The sequence below is a fragment of the Chlamydomonas reinhardtii genome, chromosome 15 (genome assembly GCF_000002595.2).
Source record: "Chlamydomonas reinhardtii strain CC-503 cw92 mt+ chromosome 15, whole genome shotgun sequence".
Taxonomy (NCBI): Eukaryota; Viridiplantae; Chlorophyta; class Chlorophyceae; order Chlamydomonadales; family Chlamydomonadaceae; genus Chlamydomonas; species Chlamydomonas reinhardtii.
Window position 1 is genome coordinate 1,039,116 of NC_057018.1, and position 21,290 is coordinate 1,060,405.

Sequence of the window (21,290 nt, forward strand, 5' to 3'; positions counted from 1 at the left end):
CCTCGCGCTACGACAATGCTATCGAATAATACACATGGGATTACAGACACAATGATCGCACTTAAGGAACAACGGGCCAGTCCGGTGCGCGGGCAAATGAAGCTTGCGTTGGGGCGAGCCAGAGCTCTGAGCTCTGTTAAACAAACTCTGACAAAGAAGGGCACAAGGGCATTTTGTATAACGATATATAAGCTGAGGAAAAAGCTGTGAGACTGAATCCGCGGCTTGGCTCGCCAGCATGTGCCCTCGCTCCCGGCCGACAGCAGCAAGGTGTGTGATGGGACAGCGCTAAGGCCACACGGCCCCGCTGATGCCCCAGGCTGTCAGCGCCGCCCCTTCCGCCCCCGGCCTGCACCCGATTCCCATTACAGAGTCACTCCATTAGAGGTAGCAGATAGGATTGCATTGGAAGGGGGGCCCGGACCGATGGCCAGGGCCGACGTCGCTTTATGCTAATGAATTTGATGTTAGCCTCAGTGCCGGCTGTGCTGCCTCCACACATCAGGAAGAATACCGATGGGCGTGAACCCCACCACAGACATGCTGCGCCTCGTATTGCCGGCCAACCGGGCCCAGCCATGGCCTGCTACACGCGCTGCAACCCCCAACTTCCACCTCTGCCTCCGCCCCCTCCTCCACCTGTCCCGCAGCGTCAAGCCAGCTCGCCACGTCAGCCGCCACCAACACAGTGACACACACACCCCGGGCCACAGCCACTGCCACCGCAGACCCGTGACCCTGCGCACCTACACACCAAACACATACAGCATGCCGCAAACCTGGTGCCTTTGACGCGCCGTGTGTTCACGTGTCAATACCTAGCTGGTATGTGTACCCCAACTCCACTCATGCCACGCGCCTCGCTGCACCCCGTGTATGGCCACCCCTGGGCCCCACGGCCGCTTGCCTGCCAGACGGTCACCACAGATGCCTACCGTAGTGAGCACCGCACCAAATACGCGCCACACAAAAGCCCAAAGCCCGCCGTTGCGTCGCGCCCTAGCATGTTGCACTCAGTGCTCCATATACCCACGCATATGCTTGGCCAGTACACAAGGAGTAACAGAACGCAAATCACAAGACGTGTGCATGTTTGTGCCGAATTCATTTACCCCATTGACTGCTCCGCCCCCTTTCGTTCACTCGAGGCTGCAAGGCTTCTGTGCCGCGCGCCTGCCGGTCCCCACCGCCCGCTTCCGCCTGCTGCCCGCGAGCAGGCCCCCGCCATTGCCACTACCATCACCACCACCACATTCTACAGCTGCTGCCGACGAGTCCGCCTCCCCGGCCACCACCGACTATCGCTTCTCAGAGACCGCGGCCGGAACCACCACCGCCCCGGGGTCACTGCCGCCGCCGCCGCCACCGCCGCCTGCTGCCGGGGCCGCCGCTGCTTTCCGCTCAGTCCGCTTCCCACCCGCGGCCCGCCTGGATTGAGCTGCCGCGTCTGCTCCAGCGGCGGGGCCTTAACCGAAGGAGGAGCAGGAGCAGGAGCTGGCAAGCCCGCCTGGCTACTGCGGCTTTGGCTTTGGCTGCTGCTGCGGCGCGCCCGGGGCGCTGACACGCGCTGCTGCTGCGGTGTTGGAGGCTGCGGCGCCAGAGAAGCTCCGTCTTCTCCGCCCTCGCCAGCACCGCCACCAGCGCCACTGCTGGGAAGCCGCTGCGCCTTTTCCACTGGTTGCTGCCAGGCAGGGGCCACTGACTCAGCCCCGGCCACCCCGGCGGCCACTGCAGCTGCTGTTGCATCCGAGCCCCCTCCCGCCCCACCGCCGCCGGCCGCCTCCTGCTGCTTCGGCGCCTTCCTGCGGACAACGAGGATGCGCCTCTTCTGGCTGCTGCCAGCGGTAGTGGTGGTGGCGGTGGTGGTGCTGGTGGTGGTGCTGCTATTGGCAGTGTCCGGCTGCAGCCGAGTCGTCCGCTGCTGCTGGCGGCGACGGGCGGCGGCGCTGCCTTCCCCTGCTGCTGCTGTTCCTGACGAGGCGCCCGATAGCAGATCCTGCAGCTGCTGCAGCAGGTAGGCCTCCTGGGTGGAGGAAGTCTTCTGCCTGTCCCACTCCCAGTACGGCACACACAGCAGGCCACCCTCCCCAAACGCCCGCCGCAGCTGCCGGTTGCGCAGGGCCGTGGACCCGATTACCGCGGACGGGTCGTCCTTCCGGTGGGTGAGGAAGTGGTCTGGCCCGTCCACCTCAATGGCCACTCTCCGCCCATCGCTCCAGTCCGCCACAATATCCACACGCCCCAGCACGCCCTCCACTACCACCTCCATCCGCACCGAAACGATGGGCAGGCGACCCTTCTGCAGCAGTCGCTGAAGCGCCTCCGCCACCTGGTCCTGCAGGCTGCTGGTGGTCGACCCCGTCGCCCGCTTGGCAGATACCGCCGCCTCCATCGCGGCTAGCAGGTCGGGGCTGCGGGCAAGAGCCTCCGTCACCTCGCCGCCCAACTCATGTTGCGCCTGCCAGAGTTGACTTAGCGCCCCGGTCGGAAACCCCTCACGGCGCCGCGCGGCCTCACGGGTAAGCGCAGGGGCCAGCGCAGCTGCAGCCGGGCTAGCAGGGACACCGCCGCCTGACAGCACCGCTAGAGCCCACAGGCTGTTGCAAAGGGCCTGTTCAGCAAGCGACTCCGGGCCTTGCCGCAGCAGCTCGCCCAGCCGGCCGCACACCGCCGCCTCCAAGCCGGCGTGACGCAGCTGCAGCACCGCCAGTGCCCAAAGCGCGTTTGCACAGTGTTGTGCATTGCCTCGCTGCATCGCCGCCGCGGCGCCTGCGTCAAGCAGCGCGGGCGGCGGCTGGTGGCGCACCAACGCAAGCGCGTACAGCAGGTTGGCCCAATTCTGCGGCGTGGCGCCGGCCATGACCCCGGGCCGCTGAGCTGCTGCCACTGCGGCCGCATACCAATGGCTGTGCTCCGTGGCTTGCGGCGTTGCGCCAGCCCCATAACCCATCTTGGCCAGGGCCCACGCCGAGTTGCTGAGGTGCTGCGGTTCAAAGCCGGCAAAGCCCCGCCGCACACCCTCTGCTGCTACAGCTGCCGCCAGCAGCTCTGCCTGCATGCCTCGCAGCTGCAGCCCCTCAAGCGCCAGCAGGATGTTGGACAGGCCCTGCAGCTTGAATGCTTCAGCTTCCTTCGGTGTTCGCAGCTGCCGCAGCGCCGCACCACACAGCGCCTCTAGCACTGCCCGAAACGCCGGTCCGCTGCAGCCAAGGACCTCTAGAGCCCACAGGCTGTTGGCCACATCTTGCGCATTCATCTCCCGGGCAAGGGCTGCGGCCGCCTCCGCCAGCGGCAGCAGGAGGTCTGAGTCTCGGTACCCCAGCTTGGCACACGCCCACAGGCTGTTAGAAACGTCCTGGGCATTGAAGCCATGCCCCCTCGCCGCACGCAGCCGCGAGGCCACAGCGCTCGCCAGCGCTTTCAGATGCGGCGATGAGGTGGGATCCCAGCCCGAGCCCCGCTGCTGCTGGTCCTCCCGCAGCTTGCCCAGGGCATACAGTGCATTCGCCAGGGCCTGGGGAGTGGCACTATCCAGCAACACTGGATCCACCAGCCGCTGCAGCAGCGCCGGCGCCAGCTGTGACTCCACACGCCCGTCGCTGGCAGCCCCAGCCTTCGACAGCGCCAACAGTGGAATGCTGCAGCCGGCCGGCTGGCGGATGCGCGGCACGAGCGGAAGGAGAGCAGGCGCAAGGGCCGCAATGATGCCGGCGCGGGCCGCGGCTGTGGCGGCCGGCCCGCCGGCGCGTGCTGACTCCAGCTGCAGGGGAGGGGGGGGGGGCAGTGGGAAAGGACGATACCCCGATCACTCATTGTGGCGATGAGGAGCAAGTTTGGATCAGCCCCACCATCATCACGCAGCACGTCCCTGAGCATTACCGCGTGAGCTTTGGTAAGTGCTAAGGAGGTGCGTGTGCTGTTGGCGTTGCCAGTCCTTGCTCTGCAATCAGGACGGCCCGCACCTGCTTACAGGCACCCCCGACCACCTGCCCCTGCCCCTCCTCTTTTACTGACCGCTCGCTAGTCCAACCTCTCACCTTGCCACAACGGCCGAAGGCAGCTGACATGGTGCTCACGTCTTGCCGCTCGCACCACACCGCCAGCCGCTGATCAATGACTCCTTGCAACTCCTCCAGAGTCGCATACCCGATCATCACGTCTTCGGGGTCACGCGGCCTACCGCCACCACCACTCCTGCCACCACCACCGCCCGTCCTTCCACTGCCACGCCCGCCGCCGCCGGCCCAACGGCCTCCGTCTGCCCTGCCCCTGCCCGCCCTTCCGCCACCGTCTCTGCTACTGCGGCTGCCACTGATGCCGCCATGTCCGCTGCTGCTGTTGTCACTGCTCCTGCCACTGCTCTTGTCACTGGTGCCGCCACTGCCGTACCTCCCCGCAGCCGCCAGCACCTGCTGCTGCGCGCGCCGCCCCGGCTGCAGGAGACAGCTGCGCGCCCCGGCTGCTGCAGCTGCGGCAGTGGCGGGCGCCGGTGCGGCTTGACGGGCCCACGCGGCTAGCGGCAGTAGCTGCCGCAGACCGCCGCCAGCCCATGTGGCAGCAGGTGTGGCGGCGGCAAGGTGGGGGCTGCTGCTGCTGAGTACTGCCGCCGCCGGGCCGCTGGTTGCGGAGCTGCACGCCAGGCCGCGGGCCACACCGCCGGCGGTCGCCGAGGGGCCGAGGCGCCCAGCGGTCCGAGCGGCGCGAGGCTGGGTCAGCGGTATGCCGCATGGGCACACTCTATGCCATACAAGTGCTGATGCTGGAGCACTAGTATACCTACTGCCTAAGTCATGTCCACTCGCTGCGGCGGCGCTGGCGCGCGTGAACTGTAACATTTTAGTCTCTGGCAGAGGCCCACAGTGCCTCGCGTTACTTTAATGCTATCTAATAATACACATGGGATTACAGACACAATGATCTCACTAAAGGAACAACGGGCCAGTCCGGTGCGCGGGCAAATGAAGCTTGCGTTGGGGTGAGCCAGAGCTCTGAGCTCTGTTAAACAAACTCTGACAAACAAGGGCACAATGGCTTTTTGTATAACGATGTATAAGCTGAGGATTCAGCTGTGAGACTGAATCCGCGGCTTGGCTCGCCAGCATGTGCCCGCGCTACATACCAAGGCTACGCACACGGCCCAGCTGATGCCCCAGGCTGTCAGCGCCGCCCCTTCCGCCCCAGGCCTGCACCCGATTCCCATTACAGATTCACTCCATTAGAAGCAGCAGATAGGATTGCATTGGAACGGCCCGATGGCCAGGGCCGAGGTCGCTTTATGCTCACGAACTTGATGTTAGCCTCGTGCTGGCTGTGCTGCCTCCACACATCAGGAAGAATACCGATGGGCGTGGACCCCACCACAGACATGCTGCACCTCGTATTGCCAGCCAACCGGGCCCAGCCATGGCCTGCTACACGCGGTGCAACCCCCAACTTCCACCTCTGCCTCCGCCCCTTCCTTAACCTGTCCCCCACCGTCACGCCTGCTCGCCACGTCAGCCGCCACCAACACAGTGACACACACACGCCCCGGGCAACGGCCACTGCCACCGCTGACCCGTGACCCTGCGCACCTACACACAAAACACATACAGCATGCCGCAAACCTGGTGCCTTTGACGCGCCGTGTGTGCACGTGTCAATACATAGCTGGTATGTGTGCGCTAACTCCACTCATGCCACGCCCATCACTGCACCCCGTGTATGGCCGCCCCTGGGCCCCACGGCCGCTCACCTGCCTGACAGTCACCACAGATGCCTACCGTACTGGGCAACGCACCCGATACGTGCCACATAAAAGCCCAAAGCCCGTCGTGGCGCGCCCTAGCATGTTGCTCTCAGTGCTCCATATGTACACACGTACGCTTGGCCAGTACACAAGGAGTAACAGAACGCAAATCACAAGACGTGTGCATGTTTGTGTTGCAACCACTAACCCAGGTCACTGCTCCGCCCCCTTTCGTTCACTCGCTGCTGCTAGGCTTCTGTGCCGCGCGCCTGCCGGTCCCCACCGCCTGCCCCCGCCTGCTGCCCGCGAGCAGGCCCCCGCCATTGCCACTACCATCACCACCACCACCACATTCTACAGCTGCTGCCAACGAGTCCGCCTCCCCGGCCACCACCACCACCTGCTTCTCAGAGACCGCGGCTGGCACCACCACCGCCCCGGGGTCACTGCCGCCGCCGCCGCCATCGCCTGCTGCCGGAGCCACGCCCGCTTTCCGCTCAGTCCGCTTCCCACCCGCAGCCCGCCTGGATTGAGCTGCCGCCTGCGTCTGCTCCGGCGGCGGGGCCTCAACCGGTGGAGCAGGAGGAGGCGAACCCGACTGGCTGCTGCGGCTACGGCTTTGGCTGCTGCTGCGGCGCGCCCGGGGCGCTGACACGCGCTGCTGCTGTGTTGGTGGAGGCTGCGGCGCCAGAGGAGTTCCGTTTCCTCCGCCCTCGCCAGCACCGCCACCAGCGCCACTGCTGGGAAGCCGCTGCGCCTTTTCCGCTGATTGCTGCCGGGCAGGGGCCGCCACCTCAGCCTCCGCCCGTACCGTCCTTGCAGCTGCTGTTGCGCCCGAGGCCTCTCCCGCCCCACCGCCGCCGGCCGCCTCCTGCTTTCGCGCCGTCCTGCGGACAATCAGGACGCGCCTCTTGTGGCTGCTGCTAGCAGTGCTGGTGGTGCTGGTGGTGCTGCTATTGGCAGTGTCCGGCTGCGGCTGAGCCGTCCGCTGCTGCTGGTGGCGAGGGGCGGCGGCGCTGCCTTCCCCTGCTGATGCTCCTGACGAGGCGCCCGATAGCAGATCCTGCAGCTGCTGCAGCAGGTAGGCCTCCTGGGCGGAGGAAGTCTTCTGCCTGTCCCACTCCCAGTACGGCACACACAGCAGGCCACCCTCCCCAAACGCCCGCCGCAGCTGCCGGTTGCGCAGCGCCGTGGAACCGTCTACCGCGGAAGGGTCGTCCTTGCGGTTGGTGAGGAAGTGGTCTGGCCCGTCCACCTCAATGGCCACTCTCCGCCCATCGCTCCAGTCCGCCACAATATCCACACGCCCCAGCACGCCCTCCACCACCACCTCCGTCCGCACCGAAACGATGGGCAGGCGACCCTTCTGCAGCAGTCGCTGAAGCGCCTCCGCCACCTGCTCCTGCAGTCTGCTGGTGTTTGACCCCGTCACCCGTTCGGCAGCTACCGCCGCCTCCATCGCAGCTAGCAGGTCGGGGCTGCGGGCAAGCACCGCTGTCACCTCGCCGCCCAACTCCTGTTGCGCCTGCCAGAGCTGACTTAGCGCCTCGGTCTGAAACTCCTCATGGCGCCGCGCGGCTTCACGGGCAAGCGCCGGGGCCAGCGCAGCGGCAGCCGGGCTAGCAGGGCCACCGCCGCCTGCCAGCACCGCCAGCGCCCACAGGCTGTTGCAAAGGGCCTGTTCAGCAAGCGACTCCGGCTCTTGCCGCAGCAGCTCGCCCAGCCGGCCGCACACCGCCGCCTCCAAGCCGGCGTGCCGCAGCTGCAGCACCGCCAGCGCCCAGAGCGTGTTTGCACAGTCCTGTGCATTGCCTCGCTGCATCGCCGCCGCGGCGCCTGCGTCTAGCAGCGCGGGCGGCGGCTGGTGGCGCACCAACGCAAGCGCGTACAGCAGGTTGGCCCAATTCTGCGACGTGGCGCCGGCCATGACCCCGGGCCGCTGAGCTGCGGCCGCCGCAGCCGCGTACCAGGGGCACTGCTTCATGGCTTGCGGCGTTGCACCGGCCCCATAGCCCATCTTGGCCAGGGCCCACGCCGAGTTGCTGAGCTCCTGTGGTTTAAAGCCGGCAAAGCCCCGCCGCATGCCCTCTGCTGCTACTGCAGCCGCCAGCAGCTCTGCCTGCATGCCTCGCAGCTGCAGCCCCTCAAGCGCCAGCAGGATGTTGGACAGGCCCTGCAGCTTGAATGCTTCAGCTTCCTTCGGTGTTCGCAGCTGCCGCAGCGCCGCACCACACAGCGCCTCTAGCACTGCCCGAAACGCCGGTCCGCTGCAGCCAAGGACCTCTAGAGCCCACAGGCTGTTGGCCACATCTTGCGCATTCATCTCCCGGGCAAGGGCTGCGGCCGCCTCCGCCAGCGGCAGCAGGAGGTCTGAGTCTCGGTACCCCAGCTTGGCACACGCCCACAGGCTGTTAGAAACGTCCTGGGCATTGAAGCCATGCCCGCTCACCGCACGCAGCCGCGAGGCCACAGCGCCTGTCAGTGCGTTCATCAGGTGCGGCGATGAGGTGGGGTCCCAGCCCGAGCCCCGCCGCTGCTGATCCTCCCGCAGCTTGCCCAGGGCATACAGTGCGTTCGCCAGGTCTATAGGAATGGCACTGTCCAGCAACACTGGGTCCACCAGCCGCTGCAGCAGCGCCGGCGCCAGCTCTGACTCCACACGCCCGTCGATGGCAGCCCCGGCCTTCGCCAGTGCCCACAGCGGAATGCTGCAGCCGGCCGGCTGCCGGATTCGCGACACGAGCGGAAGGAGAGCAGGCGCAAGGGCCGCAATGATGCCAGCACGGGCCGCGGCTGTGGCGGCGGGCCCGCCGGCGCGTGCGGGCTCCAGCTGCAGGGGAGGAAGGGCGCCGGTGGGAAAGGACGATACCCCGATCACTCACTGTGGCGGCGAGAAGGAAGCTTGGATCAGCCCCACCGTCATTACGCAACGCGTCCCTAAGCACTACCGCGCGAGCTTTGGTAAGTGCTAAGGAGGTGCGTGTGTTGTTGGCGTTGTCAGTCCTCGCAATGCGACCAGAAAGGCCCGCACTTGCTTGCAGGCAAGCCCGACCCCTGCCCCTGCCCCTCCTCTTTTTATTGCCCGCTAGCAAGTCCAGCCTCTCACCTTGCCACAACGGCCGAAGGCAGCTGACATGGTGCTCACGTCTTGCCGCTCGCACCACACCGCCAGCCGCTGGTCAAGGACTGCTTGCAGGTCCTCCAGAGTCCGACACACGGTCATGTCATCCGCGGGGTCACGCGCCCTGCCGCCGCCGCCACTCCTGCCACCGGCACCGCCCGTCCTGCCGCCAGCCCAACGGCCTCCGCCTGCCCTGCCTCCGCCTGCCCTCCCCCCAGCGTCACTGCTACTGCGGCTGCTGCCGATGCCGCCATGTCCGCTGCTGCTGCTCCTGTCTATGCTCCTGTGACTGGTGCCGCCACTGCCGTACCTCCCCCCAGCCGCCAGCACCTGCTGCTGCGCGCGCCGCCCCGGCTGCAGGAGACAGCTGCGCGCCCCGGCTGCTGCAGCTGCGGCAGTGGCGGGCGCTGGTGCAGCTTGACGGGCCCAGGCGGCTAGCGGCAGTAGCTGCCGCAGACCGCCGCCAGCCCCTGTGGCAGCAGGTGTGGCGGCGGCAAGGCGGGGGCCGCCGCCGCTGAGCACTGCCGCCGCCGGGCCGCTGGTTGCGGAGCTGCACGCCAGGCCGCGGGCCAAACCGCCGGCGGTCGCCGAGGGGCCGAGGCGCCCAGCGGTCCGAGCGGCGCTCTGCGGTATGCCGCTTGGGCACACTCTATGCCATATAAGTGCTGATGCTGGAGCACTAGTATACCTACAGCCTAAGTCATGTCCACTCGCTGCGGCGCTGGCGCGTGTGAACAGTAACATTTTAGTCTCTGGCAGAGGCCCACAGTGCCTCGCGCTACGACAATGCTATCTAATAATACACATGGGATTACAGACACAATGATCGGACTAAAGGAACAACGGGCCAGTCCGGTGCGCGGGCAAATGAAGCTTGCGTGAGCTCTGTTAAACAAACTCTGACAAACAAGGGCACAAGGGCTTTTTGTATAACGATGTATAAGCTGAGGATTCAGCGGTGAGACTGAATCCGCGGCTTGGCTCGCCAGCATGTGCCCTCGCTCCGTACCAAGGCTACGCGCACGGCCCCGCTGATGCCCCAGGCTATCAGCGCCGCCCCGTCCGCCCCAGGCCTGCACCCGATTCCCATTACAGATTCACTCCGTTAGAGGCAGCGGATAGGATTGCATTGGAAGGGGGGCCCGGACCGATGGCCAGGGCCGAGGTCGCTTTATGCTCATGAACTTGATGTTAGCCTCGTGCTGGTTGTGCTGCCTCCACACATCAGGAAGAATACCGATGGGCGTGAACCCCACCACAGACATGCTGCGCCTCGTATTGCCAGTCAACCGGGCCCAGCCGTGGCCTGCTACACGCGGTGCAACCCCCAACTTCCACCTCTGCCTCCGCCCCCTCCTCCACCTATCCTCCGGCGTCACGCCTGCTCGCCACGTCAGCCGCCACCAACACACAGCATGCCGCAAACCTGGTGCCTTTGACGCGCCGTGTATGCACGTGTCAATACCTAGCTGGTATGTGTGCGCTACCTCCACTCATGCCACGCCCATCACTGCACCCCGTGTATGGCCACCCCTACTGGGCCTCACGGCCGCTCACCTGCCTGACCGTCACCATATATGCTTACCGTACTGGGCATCGCACCAAACACACGCCACACAAAGCCAAAAGCCCGGCGCGGCGCGCCCTAGCATGTTGCACTCAGTTATCCATATACACACACGCATGCTTGGACAGTACACAAGGAGTAACAGAACGCAAATCACAAGACGTGTGCATGTTTGTGGTCCAACCACGAACCCAGGTCACTGCTCCGCCCCCTTTCGTTCACTCGCTGCTGCACGGCTTCTGTGCCGCGCGCCTGCCGGTCCCCACCGCCTGCCCCCGCCTGCTGCCCGCGAGCAGGCCCCCGCCATTGCCACTACCATCACCACCACCACCACATTCTACAGCTGCTGCCAACGAGTCCGCCTCCCCGGCCACCACCTGCTTCTCAGAGACCGCGGCTGGCACCACCACCGCCCCGGGGCCACTGCCGCGAGGAAGCGGGAGAAGGGACGCACCGTACCCTACCGCATGTGTATGTGCGTGTGCACACGGTGTACGTACCGTACCGCATGTGTATGTGCGTGTGCGCACGGTGTACCGTACCGCATGTGTATGTGCATGTGCGCACACGGTGTACCGTACCGTACCGTACCCTGCCGTACGGTACAGATTGTGCATGTGCGTGCGCATGTGTGCGCGCTGTTGCGGGTGGTGTTGCTGACTGCTGCGGTTGTGAGGCGGCGCGTCCCTGTGATGGCTCTGCCCGGCTCGGCTCCGAGGTCAAAGTCGAGGTCGAGGCAGGTGACTTGGCCTGGCCTGGCCCGGCCCAGCTGCCGCGGCTTGACGGGCCCAGGCGGCTAGCGGCAGTAGCTGCCACAGACCGCCGCCAGCCCCGGTGGCAGCAGGTGCGGTGGCGGCAAGGAGGGGGCCGCCGCCGCGGAGCACTGCCGCCGCCGGGCCGCTGGTTGCGGAGCTGCACGCCAGGCCGTCGAGGCACGTGGCTCGGCCTGGGCCATCCCAGCCCCGAGGTCGAGGTCGAGGCAGGTGACTTGGCCCTGCTCTCAGCTCTTGGCCGGAGCGGATGTGTGGTGCGTGTGGTGTGAGGCCGGGCGGGCGCCTGCTGACGGGCTGCTGACGGCGGCCGTGCTTTGTGTGTCTGTCTGCGTGTGTGTGTGTGTGTGTGTGTGTGTGACAGAGAGAGCGGGAGAGCTGTACACACAACGCATGCAGAGGGCCGCTGCCGTACGTGCCGTATGAACCGTACGTGCCGTACGTGCCGCTAGCTGGCGCACACATAACATCGGCAAGGGCTGCGGCCGCCTCCGCTAGCGGCAGCAGGAGTGCTGAGTCGCGGTACCCCAGCTTGGCGCACGCCCACAGGGTGTTAGAAACGTCCGTACGTGCTACGTAGCTGCACACACGACGCATGTAGAGGGCCGCTGCCGTACGTGCCGTACGTGCCGTACGTGCCGCTAGCGGCGGTCGCTGCTGGCTGGGTCCTGCCGCCGCCGCCCGGGGGGCAAGCGCCACCCATCAGCAGCACACCCACTCTCTGGCCATGCAGATGTGCGCCGCCCGCCATACCGCACCGGAGCGGGGCCGGGCAAGGCCGCACAGGAGGGGTCTCCCCTCCTCTCCATGCTTCATGCTTCACAGGAGCTGGGCCGGGGCTGGGCTGGGCCGGGTAGCAGCAGCACTGCTCCATCCACCGGTCCTTGCGCCTCGCCCCGTGGGCACCAGCGCCGCGCAGCATTTGGCAGCCGCAGGCGTTTGGCAGCCGCAAATGCTGGCAGCAGAGGCGTTTGGCACCAGGTAGCCCTCCGCGGCTGCGACTCGCTGACGCTACGCCTGCCCGATTACTGCTGCCGCTGCTGCTGTAGCTCTCCCTGCCCGCAGACGGCCTCCCTGACGCTGTGCTGGGATGCCCGCCGACGGCCGCTCTGCTGCTGCTGCTGCTGCGCCCCAACCAAATCCATGCCATGACCGTGCCAACGTCAATCTGCCGCTCGCTGCCGTGCCACACTCACGTACATCCCACGGCTGACGCTAGCTAGCTAGCTATGAGCTACCTTAAGGCGGCGGTTCCAAACATAACAAATGAATACCGTAAATGCGAGCCGCCCTCATCGCTGCCCTCATCGCTGTGCCCCGTGGCTCACACCACGCGCCTCCTCCTCCTCCTGCGGGGTGCGGGGAGTGTGTGTGTGTGTGTGTGTGTGTGTGTGTGTGTGTGTGTGTGTGTGTAAATACCAGCCCAAACTAAACCAAGGTGTGTGTGTATGTGTGTGTGTGTGTGGACACCAGGCCCTTCCAAACCGAACCCAACGCACAAGAGCGAGGCAGGAGAGCTATGATTTGACAACGGAGTGGCACCCGGGGTGGGGTGGGGTGGGGTGGTAAACACCAGCCCAGCCCAGCCCAGCCCAAGCTAAAACTAGTTGAGCACAGGGGGAGCATGGGAGCAGTGGACCATGGGAGCAGTGGAGCACAGGGGGACCAGGTTGAGCAGTTGAAGCGCGCGCGGGCTCCAGCGGTAAGGGCGGGGCGGGGAGGGTGTCAGCAGGGAACGTGCTGTCCGTGGACGGTGTGGCTGGCGGATCCAGGAAAGGGCTGCAGGCGGCCTTGCAGCCGCCCCTGCTGGGGTCCCCGCCCCTGCTGGGGTCCACCGCCCCTGCTGGGGTCCACCGCCCCTGCTGGGGACCCGGCCTACCCGTACGGTCATACCCCTGCCACGCATGAGCGTCCTCTGCCCCCCTAAGAGCTGAGACCAAACCTCCGCCGCGCTCTGTGGGCTGGTCCACTTGAGCATTGGAACGAAGTACCCACCCAAAACAGCCCACCCAAAACACACACAAATACACACGGGGTTGGAATAGGCTACCCCTCCCAAACACCCCGCACCCGCACCCCCCGGGTCGTTTCAGTTGGTTTTGGTTTAGTGTGGGGTGGTATCTACAACCCACCCTTCGTCCGCAGTCTTCAGTGCATCCTGTACCGCTCTTCCAAACATCCTTGCAACCCCCCCCCCCCCCCCCACACACACACGCCCACACCTCACGCACCTGCCGCTCCAGTCCCACGAGGTGTTCCGGGTCAAAGTAGCGCGGGTCAAACACGGAGTAGCAGGCGAACGCCGCAGCCGCCCAGAACAGCAGCAGCACCAGGCGCTGTTGTGTGGGGTGGGGTTAGGGTGTGGGGATTGGGTGTGGTGTGAGTTTAGGGTTTGGTGTGTGGGGTTGTGGTGTGTGGTTTGGGTGTGGGGTTAGGGTTTGGTGTGTGGGGTTAGGGTGTGGGGTTAGGGTGCGGGTTGTGGTGTGTGGGTTAGGATGTGGGGTTAGTGTGTGTTGTGTGGGTTGGGTTGTCGTGTGTGGTTTGGGTGCGGGGGGTAGGGTGTGGGATGTGTGTGGGGTTAGGGTGTGGGGTTAGGGTGCGGGGTGGTGTGGTGTGTGGGTTAGGGTGTGGGGTTAGTGTGTGTTGTGTGGGTTAGGGTGTGGGGTCAGGGTGCGGGGTGGTGTGGTGTGGTCCGAAGTGGTGGGTTGTGGAGGGAAGGGGTGGGCAGGCGTAGAGGAGCAGCAGGGGGGGTGCAGCGGCTGAAGGAATGCTGGGAACACGACGGGGTGTGTGAGGTAGAACGGTAGCAGAGGCAGCGCCGTTGCTCTAGCCTCAGCCGCTTAGCCGACAAGTGCACGCCCAACCACCCGCCTACCCAACCACCCTTACCCACCCCCAACCCCCATCCCTGCTCGCACAAGCCCGCACCTGCAGTGTCCACAACGCCTGTCCACCACCACCCGCAACCCCAACCCCAACCCACACACACACACACATGCACACACACACAAGTAAGTAACTCCGTCGCGTCATTGGGCGGGCTTTCGTTTCGTTTTTTAACACACACACACACACACACACACACCTGCACTGTCCACAGGGCCGTGTAGCCGGGGGCGTGCCACCTCCCCTCCCCTCGCCTCCACTTCCCTCATAAGGCGTCTAGCTCGCTCGCTCACCTGCACTGTCCACAGGGCCGTGTAGCCGGGGGCGTGCCACCTCGCCTCCCCTCCCCTCCCCTCGTAAGGCGTCTAGCTCGCTCGCTCACCTGCACTGTCCACAGGGCCGTGTAGCCGGGGGCGTGCCACAGAGCCAGGTGGTTCACACGCTGGTACAGCAGCACCTGAGGGGCGGGGTTGGGGTGGGGGGGGGTGGGGGGATGAGTACAGCAGCACCCAAGGGGAGGGGTTGGAGGGCGTGTTTATTTTGGGTGGGGAGGGGGTTTGTAGATACCAGCCCAAACTGAACCGAGGGGGAGGGTGCGGCGGTTACTTGCCCGAGCCCAGTAAAACAGGTCCCAATGGTTGGGAGGGGCGTGTTTGGGGAGACAATCAAGGGCGAGGAGAGGGGTTTGAGCAACGCGGTGCAGGGGAGCAGCGGGGTTGGTGGTGAAGTGCCGGTTGAAAGGGGTAGGTGTAGCCGCCCCTCGTGCCTTGGCGCCCTCCCTCGACGCGCCCCTCCCTCCCTCGTCTCCCCCCCCCTCCCACCCTCCTCCTGCCCCTCCCTTCCTCATCTTCCTCCCCTGCCTCCCATCCGCACCGTGGCGCACGCCTTGATGGCAATGATGCACAGCACCAGGCGCAGCACGCTTAACCCCAGCAGCCTCCCAAGATCACCTCCTCATCCCCACAACCCCCAATCTCCCCACGCCTCCTAACCTCGTACCCTCGTACGGTAATCTCTTAGCTGATCCACACACCAAATCCACGGCCAATCCACTGCATCAATCCACGGCCAATTCACTGCATCAGTCCACCCACGGCACCCTCAGACCCTCACCCTTACCGTGGCGTAGGCCTTGATGGCAATGTACAACGCCAGATCCAGTACGAACAGGCTGTACAGGAACCAGAACTCACGCAGGTACAGGTCGTACCGCCCCAGCTGGATGTACAGCGTCTGACTGGTGAGCACGAAGAAGGCCATGATGATGGCCACAAGCAGACCCACCTGGGCGCTGCGAGTTTGGCGAGTGGTTGGGTGTGGGTGCGTGCAGATTTGCTGGGTAAGGATTTGTGGGGAAGAGTGTGTGTGTGTGTTAAGAGCACAACAAGAAGTAAGCGCAAAGACACTGTGTGTGTGTGTGTGTGTATGTTTGAGGTAACGAAGGCCGCCAGGTCTCACGCTGATGTTGCTCATACCAATGTTGGGTGACCTCCTTCCCTCCCTCCCTCCCTCCCTCCCTCCCTCCCTCCCTCCCTCCCTCCCTCCCTCCCTCCCTCCCTCCCTCCCTCCCGTGTTTCCTCACGGGATTGGTTCAACGTTAACCCTCCCTCCCGCCTGCCTTGCCTCCCTCCCGCCTGCCTTGCGTCCCTCCCGCCTGCCTTGCCTCCCTCCCTCCCGCCTGCTGCCATCCGGCCTTTGGATAGCCATGTACGGTACTGCTACGCGACCCTCAGCTACCCCAGCTACCCCAGCTACGCGACCCTCAGCTACCCCACCTCTCGCCCCAACCTGCCTCCAGCCCTTACCATGCCGCATCTCTCACCAACCTGTCGCTACCCCTGCCCTGCCCCTGCCCCGCCTCTGACCCCATCACAGCACATTGCCCGCGCGCCCACTTCCCCCCTACGCCCTGCCTCTCATGCACAATGCCCACTAGCAATTCACGTGCACACGGTCGTTTGCGTCAGCGTCCCGGCCCTAATGCCCCTGCCCCCTGCCTCCCTGCCCGGCGCGCGCTGTCCCCTGCCCTGCTGCCCCATGCGCGCCGGCCCCTGCGCGCTGCCCCACGCTCCCACACAAGCGTATTGACCGCGCCATGCCCTCCTGCCCGCCCCCCTGCCTCTCCTCAGTACTCACGTGCAGACATTTCAATTGCCTCAGCGGCCCTGCCCCTGCCCTCCTGCCCCCACCCTCGCCTCCGCTCCGTCCAGCACTCACGTGTACACGATCACTTGCCTCAGCGGCCCTGCCCCTGCCCTCCTGCCCCCACCCTCGCCTCCGCTCCGTCCAGCACTCACGTGTACACGATCACTTGCGTCAGTGGCGAGCGGGTGTACATCGGGTCGGTGTAGGCGGTCAGCATCACGTGGCCCACGATCAGCGCGTACAGCGCCAGGGCCTGTGTGGTGGTGGTGGTGGTGGTGGTGGTGGTGGTGGTGGTGGTTGTGGTTGTGGTTGTGGTTGTGGTTGTGGTTGTGGTGGTTGTGGTTGTGGTTGTGGTTGTGGTTGTGGTGGTTGTGGTTGTGGTTGTGGTGGTGGTGGTGGTTCCCCGGTAGCTCAATTGGTAGAGCATGCCGCTGTCACATGGCAGACCCAGGTTCGAATCGCGGATTCGGCCAGGTTGAGGCTGACAAGTATAGATGCAGGTTCGGATCCTGCCCGGGGAACCGAGTCAGTATTCCGGTATGGAGTCCGCGGTACTGACGGAAGCGTTGTAGCGACTCTCTGGGTTCGGATCCCATTGTTGCAACGTGGAAACTTCACGATGGCCGAATTCGGAGAGTTGGTAGGCCGATAGGTCCAGAACTTCGGTTCCTATGGACTGAGTGAAGGTGGATGCGTGGGGTGCCTCTTGCCAAGGTCCCACAGAGATACGGTAGGGTTAGCCTCGATGGGACTCTTCCTTAAGGCACGCGGGACCTTGGTCCGTGCGTAGGTATTATTATTATTATTATTATGGTGGTGGTGGTGGTTGTGGGTGTGGTTGTGGTTGTGGTGGTGGTGGTGGTGGTGGTGGTGGTGGTGGTGGTGGTGGTGGTGGTGGTGATGGTTGGTACGGTGGTGGTGGTGGTGGTGGTGGTGGTGGTGACAATGGTGGTGGTGGTGGTGGTGGTGATGGTGGTGGTGATGGTTGGTACGGTGGTGGTGGTGGTGGTGGTGGTGGTGGTGGTGGTGGTGACAATGGTGGTGGTGGTGGTGGTGGTGATGGTTGGTACGGTGGTGGTGGTGGTGGTGGTGGTGGTGGTGGTGGTGGTGGTTGTGGTTGTGGTTGTGGTTGTGGTTGTGGTTGTGGTGGTTGTGGTTGTGGTTGTGGTTGTGGTTGTGGTGGTGGTGGTGGTGGTGGTTGTGGTTGTGGTGGTGGTGGTTGTGGTTGTGGTTGTGGTTGTGGTTGTGGTTGTGGTGGTGGTGGTGGTGGTGGTGGTGGTGGTGGTGGTGGTGGTGGTGGTGACAATGGTGGTGGTGGTGGTGGTGGTGGTGGTGGTTGTGGTGGTTGTGGTTGTGGTGGTGGTGACAATGGTGGTGGTGGTGGTGGTGGTGGTGGTGGTGGTGACAATGGTGGTGGTGGTGGTGGTGGTGGTGGTGGTGGTGGTGGTGGTGGTGGTGGTGGTGGTGGTGGTGGTGGTGGTGGTGGTGGTGGTGACAATGGTGGTGGTGGTGGTGGTGGTGGTGGTGGTGGTGACAATGGCGGCGTTGGTGGTGGTGGTGGTGGTGGTGGTGGTGGTGGTGGTAACGGTGGTGGTGGTATGTGGCCGCCTCAATTTAGATCCAGCAGCTGCAAGCCAGCCGCGCGAGAGAGAGCACGCATGCCCTCTGATCCACTCACGTCCGGCATATTTTACACTACAACTGGGCTGCGTTTCACTAGCACACAGCTACCGTACACATGAGTCCTTTCCCCTCGTGCTTCCTCAACGCACACCTGGTAGGACATGCGCCGTAGCATCTTCTTATAGCTTGGGAACATCACCTGTTGGGGTTAATTTTGGGGGTTAGCTGGGGGTTGGGAAGGTTGGGGGGTCGCAACATTGGGTTGCAGGGAGGTGAGGAGGGCAGCACACGGTGCACACGGTAGTGCGTGCGTGCCGTACTCCATTCAACCACAATGGAACTGGACTGACATATCACGCACACCTTAGCGGCCCCACTGCACAGCCATTGGCAACAGTGACTAAGCCGTTCCAGAGCTCAGTCGTTGTTCGCGCCCCGGACGCCGGATGGACCTTCACAAGCACACCATCTCCACATCAGCGCTCCCCGCATCGCACCCCCCGCCATGCCCGTCCAGGCAACGCCCGCTGGTCGTTGCACGCACGCCACACACGCACCTCTGTCATCTCCAGCTCCCTCGATGGCAAGACCGTGATTTGGGCATCCGTGCCCGGCTTGCCGGGCGACGCCCTGCTCTTGTCCTCGAAAGCGGGATTCGTCCAGGCATGGACCTTTGAACTGTGCTTGCCCGCACTGGCCAGCTTGAATGATGTGTTTTGCATCAGCGTTGGTGGTTTTCTGGTGCTCATTTCTGCTCGCCGGGGCTGTCAGCTTGGCCTTCCAGGCTGATGAAGGGCTGAAATGTGGCGACAGCCAACCACCCGGACGGGGTGTTAGCGGTGCGCTGTAGCCGCACTGCCAGCGGCCACTTGCGCTATCACAAGCCAGCTGATTATGGCTACTGATGTGGCCACGAGGCGCCGTTTTGGGTGGCCACGCTGCAGCTGCAACGAGTTCGAAGGCCTGCACGCGGCTGCCGACGGGTCCGTGCCGTCGCTGGATCCTCTTTTAGACGCGGACTGAAAGGATTACGGCTGCTAAAACGCGTTGTGTGCGGACCGGAACAACGCAAAGACGAATTGTGCAGCAGGTCGCTAGCGACGAGGTCAACGCAGCGGTCAAAGCAAGCAGCAGCCCTTATGTCAAGTGAAGGAATAAACGATGTCAAAGACAGTGCTCAGTCAATTCAGCTTGGGGTGACAAGGCTTGAGGGGAGGAAGAGCACGAATTGCAGAGGTGGAATGGGGAGTGTTCCTCGCAGTCCATGCAGCCTTTGGGGCTTTCCTGAGAGCAACATCGTTACCTAGTCTAAACCTTAGTTAGGGGCGACTTGCCCTCCTTTCCACGTTGCGGGTGACCGGGTGTCGGTGACAATGAGGACAAGCCTACTTCGCTCGCTGGGCAAGGGCCTGGGGCTGTGCGCGGAGGCAACCAGCAGCCGCGTGGCGCAGCAGGTTAGCAGCAGATTCTCGTGGAGAGGGCCGGTATGCTTCGTGATGGACATGGGTGAAACAAGTCTCGGCTCGCCGCGAGACGGCGTTGCAGCAGCCTCGTGGCCGTGGGACGACTAGTAAAGAAATTCAGGGACCAGATGCGCGTACCAATCACTCGCCTGGGGGCTCTGCACGCAGACGATGCCGGCAGTGGCCGCGATGTCGACCTCTGCTTCGGATGCCGAGCCCACTAGCAAGGCGGCCCACTACGCCGCTGCTCTGGGCGGTGTTATGGCGGGTATTTTCGGCGCTTCCTGCGTGGCCTCGGCCAACGAGGCCGCCGATGGTCTTCACGCTCCTCACTACCCTTGGGGACATGAGGGCGTGCTGGACTCATACGACCACGCCGCTATTCGTCGCGGCCACAAGGTGCGAGGTTTGGGCGTGGGCAACCGCTGACATAGGCGCGCTAAGGGCGCGATGTCGCGAAAATTGGGTGTTTGGCGAGCCTCGCCGCACCGTGATTCCGCACGCGGCAGAACGCACATGGTTACGTGGCATTTCTCGTTGCGCAAACTGGAGGGCGCCGGTAAGTGCGTAACGGGACCTGCTCCACGGTCGGGGTCTGTGTGTTTGGGCACGCGACCACGTGTCGCTCCGGGCGCGTCCCTGCCAGCGCGCCCCGGCAGGCGGCAGCAGGTGGCTTGGAGACGGGCCACGCAGGCATGTGTGCGGCAGCGTATGGGAGGGCGTGAACGAAAGCGCGGGCGGGAGAGCGGGCAGGGATGCCGGCGACGCGGCCACGTCGGAGCCGGCGGATTCCGGTTCCCCGCATATGTGCTGGCGGATTCCGGTTCCGCGCGCCCGTGCTGGTGCACCTGCTCGGTTAGAACCAGTGGCCGGCGCGGGTAACCCGCACTGACCATTAGCCTCACCTCGTGCCCGCTCGGCTCCCGGCCACGCCTAACAGCCAGCCGTTCGCTGCCCTCGCCCCCTTCCAAGTGGGGTGCCCGGCGCGGCCTCTGCAACAACCCACCCTCTTCATCCTCCCCCTGCCATACCCCGTCCAACCCTGATACCTTCAACCGTCCCTTCGCGCTAATGTGCATTTCTCCTGCCCCGCAACCCCGTCCTCACGCGCAAACCCCCCCTGACCCACCCCCTCCCCCCTATCCCCCACCACACACACACACACACTCGTGCCCACCTCCACAGGTGTACCAGCAGGTGTGCGCGGCCTGCCACTCCATGCAGTACCTGCACTGGCGCCAGCTGGTGGGCGTGTGCTACACGGAGGAGGAGGCCAAGGCGCTGGCCGCCGAGACCGAGGTGCGCCGGGGGGGGGGGCGGCGTTGTAGATACCAGCCCAATCCGAACCGGGAGATGGAGAGGGAGATGAAGGGTAGTTTGCAAAACTTGATGCAAAACTCGCGACGTGAGGACGCATGGTGCCAGGGGAAGGGGGAGGGAGGAGGAGGCCAAGGCGGTGGCAGCAGAGACCGAGATGGGGCGGGGGGGGCAGGGGAAGGGGACGGAGGAGCAATCCAGGGCGCTGGCCGCTGAGGCCGAGGTGAGGTGGAGGGAGGAAACGGTAGGAGTGGAGATGGAGAGGTGGGGTGGGAATTCACTGGAGGGCGGCAGGGGCGCTAGGGAGCGGGGCGGGAGCCGTTGCCGTACTGGGGTAAGGCGCGGTGGGGGCGGGGTCGGGACGGAAGTGGGCTGGGGGGAGCAGGGTTGGCAGGTCGGGTGCAGCTGGCAATGCTGCGTGTGGCATTGCGCGGAGGGGCAGCTGAGGGGCGGCGCAGCATCAAGCCGGGCTTGCCTATTATGGCGTGGCGAACAGATGGGGTGCAGATGCGAGCACATGAGAGTGTGTGGGACATGTGGGTCTGGGCTGTTTGGGTACATCGTGCATGCGTCGTTGGCGGCGGTTGGCGTGCACGGGTGGGGAGGTCGGGAGGTGGGGAAGGCAGCGGGGCGTGGACATCAGGCTGGTCCTGCATGCGGGAGGGGGGAA

General features: G+C 64.7%; 4 protein-coding genes across 4 annotated transcripts in view; 1 reads left to right on the plus strand and 3 right to left on the minus strand.

Moving 5' to 3' along the window:
* Positions 1–28: 28 nt before the first annotated feature.
* On the minus strand, positions 29–5,140 carry CHLRE_15g638651v5 (uncharacterized protein). The gene is made up of 3 exons (XM_043070591.1): positions 4,803–5,140; positions 4,038–4,706; positions 29–3,760 (listed from the first exon to the last, which is right to left on the minus strand). Exons 1-3 carry the CDS (start codon positions 4,833–4,835, stop codon positions 1,256–1,258), a joined length of 3,207 nt encoding a protein of 1,068 aa, XP_042916499.1. The 5' UTR covers positions 4,836–5,140; the 3' UTR covers positions 29–1,255.
* A 47-nt stretch (positions 5,141–5,187) lies between these two features.
* Positions 5,188–9,780, minus strand: CHLRE_15g638550v5 (uncharacterized protein). The gene is made up of 3 exons (XM_043070588.1): positions 9,564–9,780; positions 8,835–9,473; positions 5,188–8,558 (listed from the first exon to the last, which is right to left on the minus strand). The coding sequence occupies exons 1-3, from the start codon at positions 9,591–9,593 to the stop codon at positions 5,964–5,966; spliced, it is 3,264 nt and encodes a 1,087-aa protein (XP_042916500.1). The 5' UTR covers positions 9,594–9,780; the 3' UTR covers positions 5,188–5,963.
* A 1,744-nt stretch (positions 9,781–11,524) lies between these two features.
* CHLRE_15g638551v5 (uncharacterized protein) lies at positions 11,525–19,000 on the minus strand. Its single transcript, XM_043070589.1, has 7 exons — positions 18,398–19,000; positions 17,992–18,039; positions 16,370–16,470; positions 15,192–15,363; positions 14,455–14,529; positions 13,418–13,522; positions 11,525–12,535 (listed from the first exon to the last, which is right to left on the minus strand). Exons 1-7 carry the CDS (start codon positions 18,587–18,589, stop codon positions 12,491–12,493), a joined length of 738 nt encoding a protein of 245 aa, XP_042916501.1. The 5' UTR covers positions 18,590–19,000; the 3' UTR covers positions 11,525–12,490.
* A 137-nt stretch (positions 19,001–19,137) lies between these two features.
* The window catches only part of CHLRE_15g638500v5 (uncharacterized protein), a 5,461-nt gene continuing 3,308 nt past the window's right edge, over positions 19,138–21,290 (plus strand). Inside the window, exons 1-3 of the mRNA XM_043070587.1 lie at positions 19,138–19,294; positions 19,472–19,702; positions 20,489–20,602. Of these exons, the coding sequence (XP_042916502.1) occupies positions 19,214–19,294; positions 19,472–19,702; positions 20,489–20,602 (426 nt within the window). The 5' untranslated portion in view covers positions 19,138–19,213. The remainder of the gene's footprint in view (positions 19,295–19,471; positions 19,703–20,488; positions 20,603–21,290) is intronic.